Source organism: Rattus norvegicus, chromosome 9, assembly GCF_021556685.1.
Source record: "Rattus norvegicus strain SHRSP/BbbUtx chromosome 9, alternate assembly SHRSP_T2T, whole genome shotgun sequence".
Classification (NCBI taxonomy): Eukaryota; Metazoa; Chordata; class Mammalia; order Rodentia; family Muridae; genus Rattus; species Rattus norvegicus.
The window spans coordinates 94748420-94771376 of NC_141542.1; the positions used below are offsets into that span (position 1 = coordinate 94748420).

General features: G+C 45.4%; 1 protein-coding gene across 2 annotated transcripts in view; it reads right to left on the reverse strand.

Moving 5' to 3' along the window:
- Pax3 (paired box 3) overlaps positions 1-22344 on the reverse strand; it is a 96538-nt gene extending 74194 nt beyond the window's left edge. The window contains exons 1-4 of one of the 2 annotated variants that reach the window (XM_087564406.1): positions 21876-22050; positions 20466-20701; positions 19058-19184; positions 17771-17905 (exon numbers count right to left, since the gene is read on the reverse strand). In XM_087564406.1, coding sequence (XP_087420532.1) covers positions 17771-17905; positions 19058-19184; positions 20466-20701; positions 21876-21960 — 583 coding nt within the window. In that variant the 5' untranslated portion in view covers positions 21961-22050. 2 annotated transcript variants of the gene reach the window in all.
- Between the last annotated feature and the right edge of the window lie 613 nt (positions 22345-22957).

The window sequence follows — 22957 nt, forward strand, 5'->3', positions numbered from 1 at the left end:
TACAGCGACATTTGCTTACAAGTGTTTCTACAAACCTACTTAAGATAAAGAAAGAATACACAATTTGAACCAGAGATATCTGATACATCAAAAAGTTATACATGTAAATATTAAAATTTCAGAATGCGACGTGTGTTTTTTTTTTAATCATTCAGTCTTTGCAGCGAAGGATTGAAACACGTAAATTTCTCTCCATTTTCAAAATATACAGCTTAAAAGTCCATATGTTAAATGTCGACTGTTGAAATAAATTTCCATAAAAACAAAACGATAAAAAGGTAGAGGGGAAAAAGAAACTTAATAAAATCTCCTCTTGATAGACCATGACATTGTGCCTTGTGCTATTTTCAGTCCAAAAAGAAAAGGTCTTACATTCTTCCCAAGTTTCTATAATGCTCACAGCAAGTCCCCAAAAAAAGAAAAAAAAAAAAGAGTTTTTAAATTTTAAGTGATTTCTTCTTTACAAATTTTTTTTCCAAATTGTTTTGCGTTCATTGATGCAAATACGATTTTCAAAGAGCTTTTGGATGTGTATCTGTGTATCACAAAAAAAAGAAAAAGAAAAGAAAAGAAAAATAGAGAAAAAAGGAAATATTTCTTTGCCCAGATTTGTTTCTGACAACAGTTTCGTTCACTCACCTAATGTACCCTTAAAGTGGTATAGAATCAGGGTAAGTGATGGGCACCCTTGCCTAATACCCCCTCCCCAACTTTCCCTCTCCCTTCCTCCTCCCTCCCTCTCTTCCTCTCTTTCAAGATCATTTCAAATACTGACTTGGTCAGAGATCAGAAACCTCCATGTCCTTGGAAACAGAAAGAAATCACTAACTTTCTGCAGAAGGCAATACCATTTTCATATAAATACAGAGTTTTAACAGCCTCAAACAACACCTCAGATTTTCCCAGCCTCTTTTAGAAGCCAAGTTTTGTCAGGAAGAACAAGGAAGCACGCATCCCTTGTGTGGACAATGAGAGTTGTCTGACCACATGTAGGAAGATGCAGAGTCATGCCTTCGCAGCTTCTGAACCTACCTGCCACCCTCTGGTACCTGAAGCCATCCTGGCCCCACCCAAAGACAAGACAAGATAGCCACTTGCCTGGGACATTGAGTCATGACCTCTTCACCCTTGTCCTGAACACCAGGATACCCCACTAAAGTAGCTGCCTAGGTCTACTAGAATTGATGGTGGTGGGACATCGCCACAGCCACCATTGCCTGCCAGAGTTGAAGGCTTCAGCTTTCATTTGGTCTTGTATTTGTATGCTCCAAGGAGTAAGAGACTAAGGGCCAGGGAGCCATCACAGCAATCTAGTCATAGAAATATTTGCAGAGACTACGAATCTTTGCACAGCATCTACACAGGGATTGACCACCTTGACCACTAAGGGAACTGGCACAGAAGGATTCTGCCTGCTGGCTCTTCTCTAGCGAGTGAGGACTCCTCATCTGCGTGCAAGGTGGCAGTCTCAGATATCTCTGAGGGGTTCTCTGTGAGCACCAAGGAAAGACACATGGTAGAAAGGCATGTGGATAAACTGCCTGACTCATGCTTTGGCCCATTGAGTTGACAACACAAGGCACATGATAGACAGAGCCAGGCCAAAAACTCAACAGTCACACACACACACACACACACACACACACACACACACACACACACACACACGGAGGGGGCCAGAGCATCGACACTGAGATGAATCTGTCCTCTCGTGTGACTGGGCTGTGTTCCTGCTCGCCGTTCAGGTGCTAGCCATCTCATCCCACCTCTGCTCAAGACAGCAGATGCACCTCTGTGGGAGCTATAGCATTTGAGACTTAGAAGCGCCGGCCTTGAGAAAGAAACCCATCACATTCTAGGGGAATTAAGACATTGTCGGGATCCTTGTCAGAGCCGCCGCAAAGGGGCTGGCATAGGTGTAGCTCCCCATGGTCACCAGCTCTGTGGAGAATCCACCTCTGGAGGCTGAGGATGTGGCTTAATTAGTAGAATGCCTACTCAGCGTGCACGAATTCCTGGGTTCAATTCTCAGCGACCATAAACCAGCCAGAGCACATCTGTATCCCTAGCACTCTGAAGGTACAGGCAGGGGACTCCGGTTTGTATGGTCATTTTTGGCTACACTGCAAACTGGAAGCTAACCTAAGCTACATAAAACCATGTCTTGAAAACAAACAGTAGAGAGAAAACCCACTTCTGACAAGCGTCCCTCCTAATAGAGGTGATCTATTGTTAGAGTCCTACATCCACTGACCAATATTCATAGACCATCAACAGAATCGAACTACCGAAGCTAAGACCCAATAGGAGCCTATGATAAATTTAATAGTACATAAAGAATAGACCAAAAAAAAATCCCCCACTGTTAATCCAGAGCCTCGTGGCTTGTGTCCTGTAAAGTGGCGTGCTTCTGAGGGTCTCCGGAACCTAAGCATGTAGCTTGGTTGGTAGGAATGCCTGCCTAGTGCACTTGAAGTACCGTGTTCAGTTCCCAGCATCCCATAAGTCAACATCTGGACTCTAGATCCCAGAGGCTCTGGTGCTGTGAGCCCTTCTAGGCTGCTGCATCCAGAAAGAATGCCCCTCACATCTTTCTTAGGCCTTCTGAAAGAGAACAGAGGCATTTCCTCAGACCTCTGGTAAGTGTCCTGGAGCCATTGAAAGTGAGAGTGAGCGCTCAGATCAATTTGGCCGCCTAGGAAAAGCTTTCAGATGGGAGACAAAATGAGTTCCACACTGTGCATTCCTGATCTATGGCTCTGAACCTGGAAGGCCAGGCATGCTTTTTCCTGGCCCAATAACTGCCAAGGAGACCAGAAAACCAAAGCCGAGGCCCCCCTGACACAGAAGGTGCGGGAACACCAGAGTGGAGCGTTCTTTGGGGTCAACTTGTCTCCCCCACTTCTTGGACAACTCAGTGGGACACTGCCTTCTGGGGCCTCCCCACCATCAATGAGAGCTCTCTTGGCTGAACTGATCCTGTCTGCACACATTCAGTACAGGATCTGTTGAGAGGGGGAGCATCGGAAACGTATTCCTTGCCTCCTCCAGAGGCTTGTCTCCGTGGACACCTTTAATCTCATCTTTCCTCCATATTAAATTGGCCAGTCCCAAGATCCCTTTGCAAAGTGATGAAGCCTCTGACAGCTGAAGCTGTTGAGTTTCTATGTGAACAAGGGCAAGCTGAATGGAAATGGATAGGTGTGCTAGGCCATTGTGGGAGAAGACAGGTGGAAGCAGGGCAAGGAGAGAAGGGAGGAGAGGGACCAGCCCAGAAACTGGCCACTCCACCTACCCAAGGTCAAACCACATTCGGTGGATGAAGGAAATCATTTTCAAACATCTTAGGGGAGGAGGTTAGGGGACAGGGAAATTCTCAAACACACCTGTGAAAAAGCTAAGCCTGTTTGAGGCCACAATTTCCTATAAAAACTATCTGAGTAATAGTTCATTTTATATTTCCTGAGGTTCTTCCAAAAGGATCTTCCATGTACAGAAATGTCAGTGTGAAAGATCAGCACTCTCTCTCCTCCTGGTTTTAATGTGGGTTTTTACCTTTAAAAAGTAGAAAGGATTCATTTGGGGTGAGGGAAGTCATTAAAACAGTGACACTAAATTATCATCATTGAGTAAAATGGTGAACATTAGCCAACACAGATGCAGATGAAATTCAGTTCTGAGTAGTATTTGTAACAATGAAAAGGTTTCTATCTGACCAAGGTATATGCTGGCTCCCCAATACAAATTAAGTCTGACCTCTGACTCATGCAAGAATTACATCCCCCTACACTACTGGCCACTTATGGTATCTCCTAAGTATACACTGGATTTGTCTTCATGGAAACCCAAAAAGACAGCACAGACGAGAAGAAGACACATAGAAGTCAACCTTCATTGGACATGCTGGAAGCCTTGAAACTCTTGCCGCAAATGGGTGGTGGTTTGAGTTTCTATTCTGACCTTCCACTAGAACCATGTCCCTATCTAAAGCAGCTTTCCCAATACCAGAGAATCCCTCTCACCCAAGCACACTGAAGTCTTGTTCTTAGGGATTTCTGACCTGAACTTTATCTCAAGTCATCCTTTTGCCCTCTTCTCCCAGACAAGCACAAGTATTCAGAGCTTGGCAGGACCAGTGACCACAAACAGACATTGGCTTCCAGTAAGAAACTATAGAAGTTGCTTTTCTACTGCTTTGTAATAAATGTGTATTGCACACAGACACATACCATGAATGTGTCCTGTCTGCATAGCACCAAGCAGTCCCCCACCTGGAAGGCATCCACCCTGGATGAGCTCCCAAGTCTTAGTTTTGCTTTGGAAGATTACTAGTCTACCCCAGGCATTGCAAGGATCCTACCACTTTATCTGTTCTCCTTCCTAGAATGGATTCCCATTTAGAAATAGTCTGATAGGATGTCAGAAGGCCCTAAACATTCCAGACACTGAGATCTCATCTACTTGGGAATCGTGAAGCTCACCACCTCAGAGATGAACTCATGAGTCCTTTTCTATTCTTACAAATTTCTGAGAATAGGCGTGGGGAGATGACTCAATGGGTAAAAGTTCTCGCTTTGTAAGCATGTAGACCTGAGTTTGAATCCCCAGTACATACATTTATTTAAAAAGCCAGAAATGCTTTCATGCCTACATGTGCATGCTTACAACCCCCCAGTACTGAGGGATAGAAACAGGTGAACCCCAAGAGCGTGTGAACAAGCCTAAATGGTATCTGGTTGATGGGAAAACCTGTGTCAAGGAAATAGATAAAGCATAATGGAAAACACACATATGGGAGCATTTACTAAACACTCAAATATATGCAACAGATACACCACACACCACACAGAGGGGGGGTGGAGAGAGAGAGAGAGTTAACAAATTGAAAGCAAGAGTGTCTCTCCTAAGGTTTGAGAAATGGCTTAGTGGTTAAAAGCACTTGTTCTTGCAAGGAACATGAGTTTGGTTCCAAGCACCCACATGTTGGCTCACAACTACACTCCATCAGGCTCCCTTTTCTGGCTTCCATAGGCATCGGGCACATATGCAGTGCACAGACATGCACACAGGCAAAACATTCATGTACATAAAATAATAATAGAGTTTAAAAAATAATTAACTCTCCCCAAAGGCATCTTCTCAGGGCTATGAAGCTAGTCCCCTAGAAGCTGACTATCTTGTCTCTCTTTACCTACAAATAAAAGCATTTCGAGGCTTGGTCAAATATCCAGAGTTTCATCACTCTACACACAGTGGCCCTGAGTCAATCCACTCTGTATGGTCTAAGTTTCCTGAGAAGAACCTTGCAACCACAAGGAAACACATCAGGATCTTCCTTTGGGGATTAGGCACCTGAAGACCTTCCCTCCTACACAGGGAGCTGGATACTCTTACAGATAGAATGAAATGCCAAAGAAGATGGGCCTGATTCAATTCAAATCAAGAACCAGCCAGGCTGGGAGAGGGAAAAGCCTGCTTTTGATTCTTCTTGGCTCTCTGCAACTGCCCTTAACACCAAGCCAGTTCATACTGCTTAACCAACCACTTCAGATCTCACAGGCAAGGCAGAGGGAAAGCAGAGGGGATCCAAGAAGCTAGTGGTGTCTCTCTCAGCTTGCAGAATGCATGCCTTTCTGCCTTATGCCTACGGTGTGAGCTGAGCATCTTGGGATGGACAGAGAGTAGTCAAGAGAGAAGTTTTGCTTTTCTTTTGCAGATTTTGCTTTAGCCAGTGAAGACTTTAATTTTCAGAAGCCTTTTCTTCTCCTGGCCCTTTATTTTTTCCTGTTACTAGATGGTCTGTCCCTAAGGAGGGGTGGCTTGAATAATTGGTTCACAATACTATGCACTGCCATCACCCCCATCTCTGGGCTTTGGGGGTGTCTTGTCTTTCCTGGCAAAGCTGGGGCACCGTTCTCTTTGGCTTGACTCAGACTAACTCCCAATTTAGGGAAGTCTGAGCAACTGAGTTCCCAAGCATAGGATTTAAGGGGAAATAGGCCAAAATAATTTGAGAGAGGTAAGGTATTTGGAAAAATATAAAAAGTCTTTGGTGTGTACGAGGGGAGCAGATACATACTCCTTTAAAATGTGCAACATTGAAAGTCAGCCATTACCAAATGAAGAAACACCAAGTCAGCACTTCTCAAAGTTAGCTACAGCACTAACAGTTTGAAGTCAGACTTGTGACTTCAAACCCAGCTTAGAGATCCTCAGAAGACAATTTCTCTTTTATAGCTTAATGGTTAAAATTAAGTTGCTTCTAATTTTTATAAACTGCTCAGAATGTCTCTAGTACAAAACAAATGTAAGCCAAAAAAAAAAAAAAAAAAAAAAAAAAAAAAAAAAAAAAAAAACTTAACACCAGGAGACTGCTTTAGATAGGAGTGAAATTAAATAAAGTTACCAAAAAAGAATTTTAAAAGGACCCAATAAGTAGGAAAAATTGCTTAAATTTAGGTTTTCTGTTCAGGGAAAGAAAGGAATATTGGATAAGTTTCGAGAAGGCATCACTGCTAGTGGGACGAGCAGTAATTTAGTAGTTATTTCAAAACTTCCACCCACAGACTTCGACGGAGGGAAAACGTCTCGTCTGCCTTTCACAGGGTCCCCCCGCAAGGCAAACACACTCCCACCTTTCAAATGTTCAGCCTCTCCACCATTTGCTCTCCATGCACAACCCAAATTCCATCAAAGCTCTCAAAATCACAAATGCCATCCCCTTATTTTATAAATAAACTCACATCTGTGCCAACTGGTGCTGTCACATTGGAGACAGTCTGACTGTAAATAAATCAATCTCTGTCAATACAATGGAATACTATGCAGCTATACAAACAGGGCTCAGAAAACCCCCTAGAAGAGTAATTTCTGAGACATAATGTAGAGTTAAAAAAAAAAAAAAAAGAGGTAGAGAGGTAGAATTGCATCGACAGAGAAAATTGCCATTTCTGTAAATGGTTAAAAAAAAAAACATATGCACACACGAGGGACAGACGGAGGTAGAGGGCAATGGCATGTCTGTTCATAGTTTCCAGAAAAACAAGGTATTGATTGATATCTAGTAGGCAGGGCAATGAAAACATGTTACCCTGCTTCCATTTATAGCTTTCAGAATTCGTACAAAGCAAGGGTTTTATCCGCCCAAAAAATAAATATGGTGGTTCGAAACTATAAATTGACTGGGAGTCTGTGTCATCGGGAGTGTGAGCTTGTCAGGATCTCATCTCAAGACTGGAAGCCTGTCCGTGGAGCTGAGACCTGGCTCACAGACCCTAGAAGTATCCTCGCATCTGAAAGCCTTCAGGGGGGATAGAGGGCATCCAGAAAAAAAGGTGGCATGCTCTCCAATAAGTTTTTATCAGTTTACGGGGGCCCTGGCCAGCCAAGGAGCAGGGACTGCCTGCTGTGCTGTCTAAGCCGCAACAGCTGCGTAAACCGGCCATGCCCCAGGTTGACCTATTTCTGAGACAGTTCAGAGCAGTGCATGCGGGGATAAGAAAACAACCTTCCATGCGGCCAGGGCCTGCACAGTCATGAGGCTCCAGCCAGAGACAGGGGCAGGAGCTCTGGGTCCCCAGAGCCTCATGACCAAGCTACTTTCATTTCATTCACAGTGCGTACCAGTAAAGCAGGACACACACACACTCCCACACGCATGTGAGCGCGCGCGAACACACACACACACACACACACACACACACACACACACACACACACAGTGTCACCACCACTTTTGGGTGCGTGTGGGGTTGAATAGAAGGAAATCAAATTCGAAGGTCATTATAATTTATCCTTCATCTTAAGATGGCTACTTTAGAAAGCTTCCTAAACACGTCTAAACTCCAGTTTTAAGAAGGATCACGCACAAAACCCTGAGAATGCACCGGTAATCTCACCTGCAGAACTCCGAGAATATTTAAGAGTGGGTCGGCTGAAAGGCACAGTAGTGGGAAATGGTGGGGAACGGCACCAATTAAACGGGTTTCAGAATTTCAGGAACAAAAAATCCATTGGGATCAACTTTCACAAAGCAGTTGGCCTGTCTTTGAGCAGGCAAAATAAACAAACAGATAAACAAAAGTTTGCAAACAGCAAATTCATCTGAGAGAGAACAGCAATAGCCTGGAACGGAAAAGGAATTAAATATCCTTTGACATTCTGTGAAATTTTTAGAATTTTGTCATTTTTCAAACCTATGAAATCAATGAAGTTTTTCTACTTACTAAACAGCTACCTGTGGACTCAAGTTGCTGGCATGGGGAAAGTGCAGTGTGTGGAGTGTGTGTGTGTGTGTGTGTGTGTGTGTGTGTGTGTGTGTGTGTGTGTGGAGTGTGTGTGTGTGTGTGTGTGTGTGTGTGTGTGTGTGTGTGTGTGTTTGGGCTTCATTGTTGCTAAGCCTTGAATTAAGCTTTTAACTGCCCTTGGGCAGAGCCCATCTGCTAGTCTGTGGGCTGGTCACTTTCTCAGCATGTTTAGAGGTTTTTGCCCCCTACCCCACCAGGACTTTGAGCTAGGATAGATGTAATTTGTACTCGACCATCTTGAACACTTGGAAAGTGGCATGACGCACCTCCTCTCTCATGAGCACCAAAAATGAAGTTCAGTAAGTCACACCTAAATAGTGTGAACTGCTTGGTCTCAGTTTCAAAGACTCATTGGTAAGGCAAGTACGGGCCCCTTCTACTCCGGGCAATTTGTTCTTTTAGAGCATAGAACCATATAGAAAACTACTAAATCAGACAGGAAAAAAACACTCAATGCTCAAATGACATTCAACCAGGAAACTGTCCAGCGGAGGCTTCAGAACAAAATGATGGCTACCATTTTCTTTACAATAATATAAATTACACCAATTAATTTTCTTCAGTTCACATTAAACTCAGCTATGATAATTGAGGGAAACAAAGACACCCTTCAGATACAATTTTCTTAATGATGATGAGACATTTGAACATAAAACTTTAGGATACATGTTTGAGACTTGGGGACGGGAGTGAGTGATACAATGCATTCTGGAATAGTTGATCCCTGGGTTCAATCCCCAGCACCAGAGAAATTAAATAAACAAACTCCACATTTATTCTAGAACTTCATGCTAAGAAATAAGAGGATATATGACTGCTGGCTTTTTAATATATCTACGTTAGTCATAAAAAAAAAAACCTTACAAAATGAAAGTGCTGACTTTCTTCTAAAATGCAACATGTGACCATATCCACATTCACTAGAAAAACAGAAATAAATGTAAACGATTCCATGCTATAATACAAACTACAAAGTAAGTGACTTTCTTAGCTTATTTACTTGTGGTGTCCATCCAATGGAATAAAACCAAGCACATTTAATGCTACGGTCATTTCTAGAGCCATACTTATTAGTTTAATTTTTTAAGAGCTACATTTAAGTTTCCATAAATCTACTTTCTGAATTCTTATTACGATCTCATGAATTGTTCGTTACATGCTGAAAATGGAGCTGTAACCCACTTCCTCCTCCTTGCTGGTCAGTGCTAAAGAGACTCCCTTACTCATTGCAAAGCATTTTAATCAGCTATTTCTGAATGGAATCTGTCGAGTCCGGTCCAGAACAAGCAGAATTGGCCCCTAGAATTGAGAACTGGTATTAATATGCTATTATAAATGCAACAAAACTGGACGGCTAAAAGCCCATAAGAAAATTTAGCCAGGGAATTACTGAAGGGGGGCGGTCCACGGACAGAAACATAGAGTAAGATAGAGTAAGTTGGAAGCTTTGTTTTATTTTGTTCTGTTCTTTTTTTTTTTTTCCTGTCACGAAGTCTAGCCTCCATAGGAAAGATTGTTTGTCACTGCAGTAAAAACACGTAAAATTTCAGATGACGTAGGCTGACTTGCTTTGGCCCAATGTGTAGTGTGTGTTCTTCTCTTTTGCTTTACCGAAAGTCCTGCAGTGGAATTTTAAATGCTGTAAACTTCTTGTTATTTGCCATGTAAACTAATTTGCCTTCTCAACAATTTCCCTTTTGGGAGACAAGTATATCACGTCAAGTTCTAAATTTTACCCAGGTGCTCCTGATTGAAATATAATTTCTGTTTTAAAAAAGAGAAGTGGCCATTTAACGCAACAGAAATATCTGCTCCTTTTTTTTAAATCAGGAACAAAGGAAAGCCAGAAATCGAAAGTAGGAACGTATAAAACCTATGTGAATATTCTCAGCTTCGTTTTCATGTCTCCCTTTGACAAGGGCTTTGACAAGGGCAACTGTCTAAGGCACCGATTCTCAACCTGTGGGTCGAGACCCTCTCAGGGTCAAAGGACTCTCATAGAGGTTGCCTCAGAAGAGCAGAAAACACGGATAATTTCATTACAATTCACAACAGTAGCAAAATTACAGTTATAAGTAGCCAATGATGGTTTGGGGTCACCACAGCGGAAGGAACTGCATTAGAGGGTCTCAAGGTTAGGAATGTTGAGAAGCACTGTAATGTATCTCAATCAGTTGGACAGTGGGTGACGACTGCTAGTGTCACAATGAGAACTGGAAATGTCTCATTGTTTCAGTTTTTAAGCCCAGCAGACACTGATGGAAGGCAGCTTACTAGAGGGGCAATATTCAATTGACAGCAAAAACTGCCCACTGCAGCAGTGACAGAAAACAGAGGAGAATGTCTGATTTCCTGAAGACTGGTGTGAATGGGGCGGGGGAGGAGGGGTGAGGTGGGGTGAAGGTGCTTCCCCCCCCCAGTAGGACAGTGGTTCTCAACCTGTGGGTCACGACCCCTTTGGGGGTTCAACTGGCCCTTTCGCAGGGGTTGCATATCAGATATCCTGCATATCAGATACTAACATCATGATTCATAACAGTAACGAAAATACAGTTATGAAGTAGCAACAAAATTAAATTTATGGTTTGGGGGGGTGACCATATATGAGGAACTATATGGAAGGGCCCCAACTGCAGGAAGACATGGGGCAGCCATAGGGCAGTCCTCCTCCCATGTTTATGGTCATCTGCAGAGAGAATAACAAGGTCGGAAGTTCTCTTTCATTTTCTCTCTGGGTACATGACACATAGCAAAGTTTATAGGGCTTTAAATGTTGCTGCAGGGTTTTAGAAGTAGGCTCTTGGAAGTACAGAAGAGCCTAGAGAAATATGCTTAGTGTGTCTGGATTCTCAAAGTGTCATCTAGTGGTTAAACTGAACTTTCAGAATTAGGATTTCTCCTCCCACCCCCACCCCCACCCCCACCCCCACCCCCCAGAGCTGGGGACTGAACCCAGGCCCTTGTTGGGCAAGCGCTCTACCACTAAGCTAAATCCCTAACCAACCCTGCTGCAGGATTTTAAATAGAACAAAATGGAAGAGAGAACCTGAGCAGGACCATAGTCCCCAGACACAGCCAATCTGTTCTTAGATCGGCAATCCTGTCTTGGTACTAAGATCAGGCCCAACTTGAATCTGGGATCTATGGTTTCCCTGGCAATGTCTGAGCACACTAACTGTCAAGAGGAGAAAGTTACTTTAACTCTGTATGTCTATTAAAAAAAAGAAAACCTGCACGCATATGTAAGAGACAACAACGCTGTATCTGACTCAAGAAAGGCGAACCATCACATACTTGAGCTGACTTTAATTTGCAGTTTGATCAATGTCAGGTGGTTATGCTACATTGTAATGATTGATTGGTTCTGCTAGTGTGTACTTAAACGTAGATGAAGTATTAATAAATAAATTGTGAGTTAACATAGGGGATTCTGACATAAAATATTTTAAAGCATTTATAAGTGTGCCAAATTGCCCAGTACATGTCAAGATTCACCTTGCTTAAGAATGAAAAAACAAATAATAAAAAATATAAACCCTTATAAAACCATTATTTAGAATCCAAATGCTCACTGCAAAGGAGTTTTCAAAGTCTCATATGGTGGCACATACATGATGTACAGTGAACTATCCAAAGCCTGACTCTGGCATAAATTGTAGAACCTCAGAGTAATTTGTTGGAATTTGCAAATTAAGCACAGAAATGGTATATTTCCAAAGGAGCCCTTGAAAGAATTTTTTTGCCATCATAAAAAAAGGAAAAAAACCAAGGCAAACATATTAAATCCTTAAACAAACAAAACCTAATGGTTGATCTAAAAATCAACAATTACAGAAGTCATGATGGGATTCAGGTGTTTTTTCCAACACTAAGTTCTGTGCTGTTACCTCAAATTCTGATCCCTCTCGCAGAGAAGCTTCCAGGAGAAGTATGTCTTTATAAAGTCCAGGACCAACTTAATTCTTAGTGACCAATAAATGCCAACAACATACATTGCACACACTAACACATATTTGCTCCCATATTGCAGAGATCTAAAAACACACAAGAGAATCGTCTAATCATCTGTAATCACAAACTTATTGCATGTGGCACATAGGAGGATACAGCCTCTATACCTCACAGTGCAATTTATTTTCTGTCTAATTTTACATCTAAAAAACCTGGTATCGTTCCTACAGAATATCCCAGCCAGGATGGCAATTACACTGACAAAGTCATATCTAGAGAATTTGCCATAACAAGATATTAGCTCCCCTTCCCCCTCCCTAAAAGAGAATCAACTTGATATAAAAAGAAAAACAAAAACAAAAAAACAAAACCACCATCTCAGTCTCAGACTCAGTTCTGAACATGAAATCGACACAGGATAATTGAAAAAACACCCCATGATCCTTCTCTTTCTCCAAGGAGAGTGTGGTCAGTTCCTCCTTAGAGATTTCAGAGGAAAAGGAGGATTTTCCAGAACAGATAAATTGAAATGATCCTGCTTTGATCTGTGTGGTAAGAAGCCCCAACAAAAGAAGGTGGCCACTGAGGGGGCTGAGCTCCTTTTAATGGATGACAGTGGTATCACCAAACAGCTACTTAATCAATATTTGGCCAGAGCTACAGAAAACACCCCTTTCAGATTTTAATTCCTAGTTGTAAAACTCCTCTGGAGCGGCCGGCTGGTGAGATAAGACTCGAAGCTCACTGCTTAATTACCCTTTGGTGGCTGGAGGGTTACATGGCCCGGTATGTTCTTCTTCTTAATAGTTCCTTAATCTCCATTTACTGAGGTGCATAAATAAGTTACCTGTCGTAGGGTGGCACTGAACTGAAACTTGCTGGGACCCAGGATAGGCCAAACTTGTCACTGAGCTTTTCACGTTTCTAGCCATGCATTTAGTATAGATCTTGAACATTTAATCTATGATCAAGAGGGATTTTTTTTGTTTTGTTTTGTCCTCGGAATATTCATGGATCTTGAAACCGCTAGGGTTGGGTGCAATGCTCCTAGTCACTTGATTGATTTCTGTATACTCCGCTCGCCTGAACCGAGGCACACTTTCTGGTTCCGCCTCACCGCCCGAGTGGGTTTTATGACTCAACCCTGGGGACTCTTAAATGACCCTTCAGTAATTATTACACACTGGAAGCCCCTACCTCCTGTTCCGGTGCTATCAACAATCACATCAAACCTCCAAAATCAACATGTGATTTCAGGCATTAATTAGAAAATCGGCATGTGTTCAATAAGGCCAAAAAGTAAGCATACAGCAGTCAGCCCAGTCAAATGAGAAACTTTAAAACATGCTAAGGGCAGACTACACAAACACACACACACACACACACACACACACACACACACACACCTCCCCATTGTTTAGACTAGTATGTTATTGCAATATGGTGACCCAATTCAAGTACTGTCATCACCAATACTTTTAAAAAAAAAATGAGGACTTTCTCTGAGAGTAATTGCAAAGGCTTCAGAACTTTAAATTTTCACTCCTGGTCCAGATATGATGCCGAGAGCAGACTCCTGGTCCTGATAAGTGGTTGAGATGGTCAGGAAGTGCCCAGCAATAAGAGATCTGGGTCCACAAGTCTGTGATCCTACGCCCCATTATTTTAATCTGTGGGAAAGTTCATCCCGCGCTACCAAGCCACCAACAATTCCTTTCCCTACCGACTTGGAAGAAGCAAGTGGCTTTGCCTTTCACAACATGACTCCCTTCATTCGAAAGTGCTTTCCGCACTGAAAATGAAATAGTCTAACAACTTTACCTTTTTTAAAATTTTAATAGATATACATTTTTAAATCTGACGTCATCTGTTATTAATTCCAGAAAAGAGCATGACTTTACACACAAAACGGTCTGGAGAAAAACTTTTGACACTTTCATTTTCTGAAAATAATTTTAAAAAGAGAGAGCCCCCCCCCCACAATTTGAAGAAATGTGAGGGGAATATCGGCTGCCAGTGATCCTGTGCCCGAATTCTCTGCTTCACCCCTACAATTGTTGTAAACCTCCCACGCTTATTTACGTTTTTTTTCCTAAAGGGGGAAAGAGTCCGGTGAAAGTGTGTCTCCAGTCCCAACCAAAACATCAATTTGGCAATCTGGCCTCTTTCCCCTTGCGCTCCCGCACGGCCACTTCAAAGCCAAGCCAACAAGTCCGTAATTGTAATGTTGCATCTAAATATTTAAGCGAGAGTCTTGCCGTCGCGTGTCCATCTACAGTCCCCGTCTGTCCGGTAATTCCATTACCGCACAAAGCAAAAATGTTGCCCAAAACTCACAAACAGGAAAAGCGTCACCCTGATGAGAGAAAGGGAGGGGGCTGGGAAGAGGAGGAAGAGGAGGAAGAGGCGGAGGGAGCTGGGGGGGCTGGGGAGGAGGAGGAGAAGGAGAGGATGATGAAGGAGCAGTTTCTATCGATTAGTCACCGCTTTTGTGTTAAAGGCTTTCTTTAAAATAAGAAAAAAAATGGGGGAGGTTGCAGAAATTTCACTAATGTGAGCCTCAGGCTAGGGAGGGTAGGAAAAAAAGGAGAGAGAGAGGAGAAGAAGGGGGAGGCGGGCTGTGTCTAGATGAAAGTGAGAGGGACATAAAGGAGGCAATTGAGTCGGCTGCAGCCGGGCGAGCTAAGCTGCGGGCCGGCCGGAGCGCGGGGAGGGGCGGCGCGGCGCTTTGGCGCAGGGCGCAGCAGCGGGGGCCCGAGCTATTGTGGCGGCGCCCGCGGGCCCGCTCTGCCGCGCCGGGGGAGAAACAGAGGCGCCCATTGAGTTGCCAGAGCCTGGGGTGCCTAAGCTCGGACTTCGCTGGTCCGGCTGCGCCTGCTCCGTCCGCGCTTCTGGTGCTGGGGCCGCGGTGAAAGGTCCCGGGCCGCGCACTCCTTTTCCCACCCACCAGGGTGTTGGATCAGGAAGGATGGACCCAGCAGGGGTGCATAGCTTTAGGTCGCGTCGGGGCGCGAAGCAGGACGCACTCATTGCTTGTGGGTTGGACGAGAGGAAGGGAAAATTGGGAAAGGCAGAAGGGACAAGATCGTTTAGGAAAAGGGACAAGATCGTGAAAAGAAGAGGGTATCTCTGACCTCTTTCTGGGTGCCTTTCTCCCTGCATCCAAGCGTCTGCCAAGCAGACCCCAAGCCCAATTTGTGTCCAGGAAAGCCAGTCTCAGCAGCAGGTACCAGGCCCATCTGGCAAGAGCACACGGCAGTGGTGGGACACCCGAAAGTCCCTCCTCCGCCAGCTTTTCCCTCCCCTTTGCCAGGAATCAGAGAGCCCTTTCTCAAGCTCCACTCTATTTTACAAGTGGGAGAGACTTTTGATGCCCAAACAACAGAGGGGGAATATTTGAGGTTTCTAGACTTCAAATTGCATCTTACTCTCTTCCTTTCCCTGGGCCCCTCTTGCCCTCCAGGGTTCATCCGGAAAGGAAGCTGGAGGCACTAAAGGGACCCAGGCTGCGTCTTCCTTGACAACCCCAAATTAAATTAGACTTCAGCTTCTGAGGGAGGGGCGTGTGTGTGTGTGTGTGTGTGTGTGTGTGTGTGTGTGTGTGTGTGTGTGTGTGTGTGTTCAAGGACACAGCCCCCACTGGGGGAAACACTCTGATTTTAAAAATGGTAGCAATTGCCCTTGAATGGCAACCGGCCCAGCTAGACGACCCAAAAGACTAGAAACATTTTGTAGGTGAAATGGCCACTTTTTCCACGCTAGAGAGTCCATAAAACTTCCTGGCTCGGCAGCTACTGGGGCTCATTGAATAATTCATCCCTCATTGCAAGCTCATAATGTCTATTCTGGGCCCTTTGTGGGGCTGTTTTCTCTTCTTTTCTCCTTGAATTATAAAAAGGTTGCCTTCCTTTGTTCACATCAAGCTGCTCTGAGCTGCAGCTTTGTCTGGGCCAAGCTAAAGTGTGAGTTTCAATGGACTCTCCAGGCTTTGTCTCCCAAGTTCATCTCCAAGTGTAGATTGTGTAGAGAAGGCCTTCTTTGTAAACGCTGGAAAAGTTGTACAAATGTTTGACCAGCTCATTTGGGACGTTTTGTCTCCTGGGCCTCAGTTGTTGCTGCTGGGAGCAAGCGGCTGGTCTGCCTGGCTGCCACTTCTAAGAACAAGTAGCCAAGCTATGGATCCCAGCAAGGCCTCTCCCATAACTTAAGGCTCTTCTAGCCTCTGTTACGGGAGCCCATCCCGCCTGGGAGAAGCCTGGGTCCTCAGCCCCCAGACTTCTTGTAACCCAGCACTTCTAGACTGCAGGTGGGGCTGGAATAAAAACAAAGGTGACCAGGAAAGCATTTCTCCTGGCTTTCACAGAGTTTACAGAAGCCCCCCACACCCGACCCTGCCCACCGGGGTAAAGACAGAGAAGCAACAACCTGTGCTGTCTCCCTGCTTGACCTCCTTTCATTTGGGATGCCTTTTCCTGATGATATGGATGTCCCAGAGCATCTGGGCTTCCCTCTATCAGAAGCTGGGCATTTGGTTAGGAACATCTGCCTCTAGACGGTGAAGATGCCGCTTTCCAATTAGTTTGTAAAGCAGCTTTCCTGAAGGCTAGAATTGTCTCAAGGCTACACAGTGAAGGTAAAGGAATAGATACAGGGCAGTCTGTGGTACTAGATCTACCAAGACACTCTCTTCCTCCTCTTCCATTTCAGAAAGCCCCTAGTGGAAAAAGGATTCTTTCTTTCTGGAAACTTTTATGTTTGAAGAGGACTCTCCAAACAGGTAATAGGGAAACAGCCTATAATTCTCGATTCCCTAGAGGGAGATTTTTCTCTTGGTGCTGACAGATCACAGCCAACAAGGACTGGGTGGTCTATACCCCTGGGGGGGAACAGAGGGTGACATCACTAGGGACTCAAGGACACAGATCCTTTTAAGATAAAACCCACCACTTGGGTACAGGAGGTTGCCAGACGCACTCAGGTTAAACCTCATCCCTCTTGAAAATGAATGAAAAGTAGCCAGCTTGTGTCCACACCGACACACACATTTAAAATCAGCAGGAATATGGCATCTTTATGCTCCCACTGCCCAAACGAACCAATTCTTTCCCACATGCAGTTTTCCCAGAGCATAAAATCTACTTCAGTTTCCCAGATTTCATTTGTTACCCCATTCTCGGCCCATATAATGTTTTTCAGAGAAGTTTAGTTTCCACTCAGAAGTGTCCACCTGCAACTCATTTCAGGACTAAAAATGGTGGAGAATAAAACTCATGTGGCTCAGAGGTACAGCACTCTGTATGAGACGAGCATGTATGAGACGCTGGATTCGATCACCAGAAAATTAAAATAAAAATTAGAATAGAGAAAATCTTAGTACCAAGTACCTTTCTGGCCTTTCACTTGAATGTCTTTTCCGATAGCGGTGGCTGTGACTGAAGCCGGAGATGCAACCGCAGACCACAAGTCTAAAAACCAGCGCCCGTCGAAGCATGTGGCCCACTGGGCCCCCTTACCTCGCTCACTTAGGATGCCATCGATGCTGTGTTTAGCCTTTTTCTCGCTTTCCTCGGCTTCTTTCCTTTCTAAATCCGCCTCCTCCTCTTCTCCTTTTCCAAATTTACTCCTCAGGATGCGACTGATGGAACTCACTGGGGACAAGAGGAGGAAGGGAGCGCACTCGAATGAGAGGCACCGGGAAAATGACCTCAAAGAAACCTCAAAGGCCCAGCTAAGGCATTCAACCTTCTCCCTACCCTTGAGCAGGGCTCACTGCTGTGTCCTGCATCTGTGAGCATCCGGGGACCTTCTGCTTTCTCTCGGTCTTAAACTGCTTCTCTCCTCGTCTTAAAAACCCTCACACTTTCGTGGTGTTTAAATAACTTAAACTGGACATGAAACCTGAAGGTCTTGCACCTCCAATTCAGTACGAGAAGCGTCCTGTCCCTCTCTGAGAATCGGTTGGCTACTTGTCTCTGAACACTCTAAAGAGACGTCTTCCACCAGCTTCACCCTTCACCGTCCCCCCCTCCCCACCTGAGGACCTGCTCCCCCGCAAAGGCCTGGGAAGAACCACCGAGAGCCTGTCGCCTGCAAATCAACTTGTTTTGAGGATAGAAAGGGTTTAAAATTTCAACTGCAAGAATCATTCCCTATTGTAAAAATCAAAAGAAAAATGCATTCTCCCGATTTATTTTTTCCAGATTCCAGTCTGGTAAACAAATCCATGCTCTGAAATATATCGTTCTTACAGAGGGGGAGAAAAGGGAGTTTCCTTTTAATTAAAAACAAACTTTTCCCGCGCGCAGGCCCAGCGCTGGTCCTTCTTTCCCCTGGACCTCTCCCAAACTGCCATGATACTGGACAGACCCTGGAACTCTTGGGGAAATCGCACCCGGCCGAATTTTCCCCCCTTTTGCTCCTCAGACAACTCTCCGCTGGTACCGCTTGGATCTCCCTTCAGTGGAAGTTACCAAAAACATTTGTTTCTTTTTAGAAGGGAACATCAATATTAATAATCGTTTGGCCTGCACCCCGCATTTCCTTCCCAGCCTTTTTTTTTTTTTTTTTAGCAGAAATCCATTTGCGGGGAAACCTCAGAGGTTGTCTCCCAAGCCGCCACCCTGGGGACCACCAGATCACCCAGTGCTCCATAAAACACTAAGAATGTCTGGCTTGTAAATATTTCAGGACAGCCTCCCAATAGCCAAGATAGATAATTGGGGCGACTTTATGGCTGGCACGGTCCGTTGGAGTACAAGACTGACGGCCGCACCTCCGGGAAAAGTTAATGGACCCAGTACCTGAGGGCACAGTGTTCCGATCACAGACAGCGTCCTTGAGTAATTTGTCTCTGATTTCCCAGCTAAACATGCCTGGGTTCTCTCTTTTGTATTCCTCAATTTTCTTCTCCACGTCAGGCGTTGTCACCTGCTTTAAGAGAAGAGACGGGTGGTGTGTTGGGACCCAGTATTCCGAGCCAGACGTGGTGCCCCAACCTCATGGCTTTTCTGATGCTCCTTCCTCTATTCTCTGAGAATGTCCCTCTGTTAGCCAGAGGACTTTTAATTCCGTTTAGAAAGGAGATGACAGGGAATTATGCCACTCGGGGCAAACTGGACACCCTCCACCTGCCCAGAGATTCTCAGGACACCAGATTAAACTGAGAAAGAAAGAAAAAAAATCTAACAGCTTGGAGGTGAGGGAGGACTGTACTTTGTAGTCCCTAGAAAAACTCACCGAATCTGCACAAAAACGAAACTAAAAGGAGAATGTTTGAAAGAACAGCAAAAATAAAATAAAAATAAAAATAAATAAATAATAAGTAATCAAATTAGGTAGGTTCCATAGAGATCAGATCTGAGCTAAGGAAGGATTTGGGTGACATTTAAAAGGCCATGTATCTAGGTTCTTGGGTTGTTGTCGTTGCTGCTGTTTCTAATTAGACAAACATGGATAATTTGAAAGGATGACTCTTTCACCCACTTAAATAAAAACTGTCTCCTAAGATTCTCAGATTAGGAGAGAAAATGGGAAAGGAGAGGGACCGTGTTTGGGAGTCTTCAGTGTGCCATAGCCCATTTGATTTTTGCCCCCCCCCTGGCAACTAGAAAAAAAATCATACCATCATACCGGCTTTCCTGCATAACCCAAAGAGAAGACCCTGTATGATCTCTTCCTGCTCCCTAGCCAGCAGGACTTTCTTGCTTTTTAAAAAGAAATCTAAATTAAGTCGAGGATCTCACCAAACTGATTTGTTTAATGAAGTCAAGGGGTTTATTTACACACACACACACACACACACACACACACACACACACACACTCCTGACTTTTGACTTCTTGAGAATAATTTGCAGGAGAGTCCGCATTGGAAGTGGATGGGGGTGGAGTGATTCAAAGCTGAGAAAGAAACTATTCAAGAATTAACCGAGATTTTTAACTTCATACTAGGAAGGTAGTGCAGAAAGTGGGGAGTTGGGAAGACTCTACAGGGAAATAGGAAATCGGGGAAATAAGGGTCCAAAGCCTTTTTCAACGTTCAAGAACTACCAGCAACCATAACAACTGAGTTCTACACACACCTACACACACACTTCTTAGATTTGAAAACTACCGCCCGTGGAAAGTCTCTTGCTCTCTCTAGAACCTGTCCACTCCCCACCCGCTGGACCACAGGCCCTAAGTCCACGAAGCCAATCCCCGGGCTCACCTTGGGCTTGCTGCCGCCAATGGCGCCAGGTCGGATGGAGCCTGTCTCCTGGTACCTGCATAAGATCTTAGAGACACAGCCGTGGGACACGCGAAGTTGGCGAGAGATGACGCAAGGCCGAATGCCGTGGTGGGCCATCTCCACGATCTTGTGGCGGATGTGGTTGGGCAGAGGCCTGCCGTTGATAAATACTCCTCCGAGCTGATTGACTCGGCCCTGGCCGAGGGGTGTAGACACTGGGAAGAGAAGGCGAAAGAAAGAGCCCAGGGGAAAGTCATTTAGGAAGAACAGAAAGCAGCAGAAAGAACCTGATTCTGCGTCCTTCTGGCCAATTCGCCTGTGACAGTTAAACACAAACCACCAGGCTTTGGACTCCTACTCCCGGACCTTTAAGATTATATTTATTTAAATAATTATCCAATGCAGGGGCATATAATTTTTTGGGAATCAAGCGATTGGCTCCGAGATAAAGGCTGCAGAGAAACTGTATTTTCTCTTTTTTGGGGGGGGAGAGGGGGTGCTGCAAAGTGGAGGGAGACATAGGGCTGATGTCTAAAATGTCTTGCAATGGCTGTCTCAAAATCCTGAGAGGTCTTTAGTGTTTCCGGATCAGAGTGTAGTAAACAAGGGTCGGAAGGCTCCCGAAAGGAGACACAGGTGACAGCATGTATCACCTGTTACACTTCAGAACTAAAAAACAGCAGCGAGCCTAGCTGTGGACACCACAGCCGAAATAACTGCTCTTACACTTTGCATTTTACTTTGGATCGAGGCGGAAGGGCTCCTCCAGAACCCCAGGCTTTTCCTAAGAGTATTGGTCGGGTTCGTGTTTGCAACGATTTCTACCTCCCCCGAAATTTCCCAGCACCTTCAAGCGAACCGGAGCGCCACTGCCAAACATTTTAGAAACTTCGAGATGCCACTTGAGTTTAATGGCATTTAACTAATCAGTGCTAAAAACTTTCAATTAGGAAGGGCCACCTCAATTTTTTACAGCAGGAAAATTCTTGACGAACTAACAGGAGTTATTCCAAGGTGAACGCAGCCGGAAATGTTTCGTAGCAACTTTTGGTGGACAAAAAGAGAACTTGCTTCCGGCGCTGCGAAGCTTGTCCACCTTTCTCGCGGCAGTAACTCCAAAACAGCCCAGCAAAGTGGAGCGGGCCGAAGCAGGCCAGGCAAGCTCCAAGACCTTGGAGTGAGCATAGTGCTCCGTTTGCAGCCAGAACGCGAAATGGGGCTTCTCCCGCTCTCCTCGAGAACCCCCTCCCCACTTTTGCTTCTGGGGTTGGGAAGTACCAAGGGAAGAGGCTGAGGGTAACGCACGACCGGAGGCCCCGGAGACTAGGATTGGGGTGCGGCAGCCAATCCCAGGCCCCAGGATCCGGATGAGCTGAGGCCCTAACGTACCTTCCAGTGGGAAGCCGCTGCGTGGGTAATTCTGCCCCGGGCCGGGCCGCATCATCCTGGGCACAGCGCCGGCCAGCGTGGTCATCCTGGGGGCAGCCTCGCTGGCAAATTATATCCAGGTGAAGGCGAGACGGAAAAGCGAGCACAGTGCGGCGGGTGACCCTCGGGAACTCTCCGGATCGCGGAGAGCTCCTCCCCAAAAAAAGGCAGGAGAGGGAGGCGGGGCGCGGGGAGGGGGCGCTAATAGCTCCAAGTCCACTGGCTCCAGAGGAGTCCCTTGAGTGCAGGATCCCAAGCCCAGGGCGGACAAGTTTGGTGCGAGTCTAGCAGATCGGCCCCTCAGCTGGGGCCACTGGCAAAGGTGCTCAAGGCACCGCGAAGATCGGGGGAGGGAGGGTGGTGACGAGGCAGGAGTACGTCCCAAGTCTCCTCCCGCCTTGACACGGAGTGCAGGGATCCGGACGAGGGAGCATTTATTAGTTCTTTCACCCAAAGCTAGATCAGGAGCCCTGAGCTGCGATTGGCCGATGAGGAGACCGTCCCGGGTGGCGAAGACACGCGCTGATTGGGCGACAGAGGCTACTTTCTCTTCCCATCCCTGACGGTGCCCAGGCCTCCGCCGACCCAGAGTGGGACTAGCTCTATGCCGCTTCCCGAGAGAGAAGGGTAGACAGGTTGAAACTAGGAAAGGCAGCCTGGGTGTCGAGAGCCGTGAAGATGGAAAGGGGCTCGTTGTGTCCCTGTCACTCTAAATGTGCTTCTGTCTGATCTCCTTGGTTTTTCTATTCCTTCTGTCTGTCCTAATCTCTTTCCGCGTCTCTCCTTGGAAACTTTGCTATATCCGTCCCTCTTTTTCCCTCTATCTGCCTCTGCTTTTCACCTGCGGATTTCTCTTCGGGCTTACTAATACGGAGGTGTAGCAACTTGGAAATGGGCACAGAGAATCCCGGATGTGTTTAGTTTTCCCTTCTCTGGTCTGCCCCTGGGCCTGAGCTTACTATGTGAGTGAGCCTCCCAGAAAGGCATCTCTCAGGAAGAGTTCAAGATGTGCCCAGAAGGTTCTTTTGTCTTTCTTAGGCTGG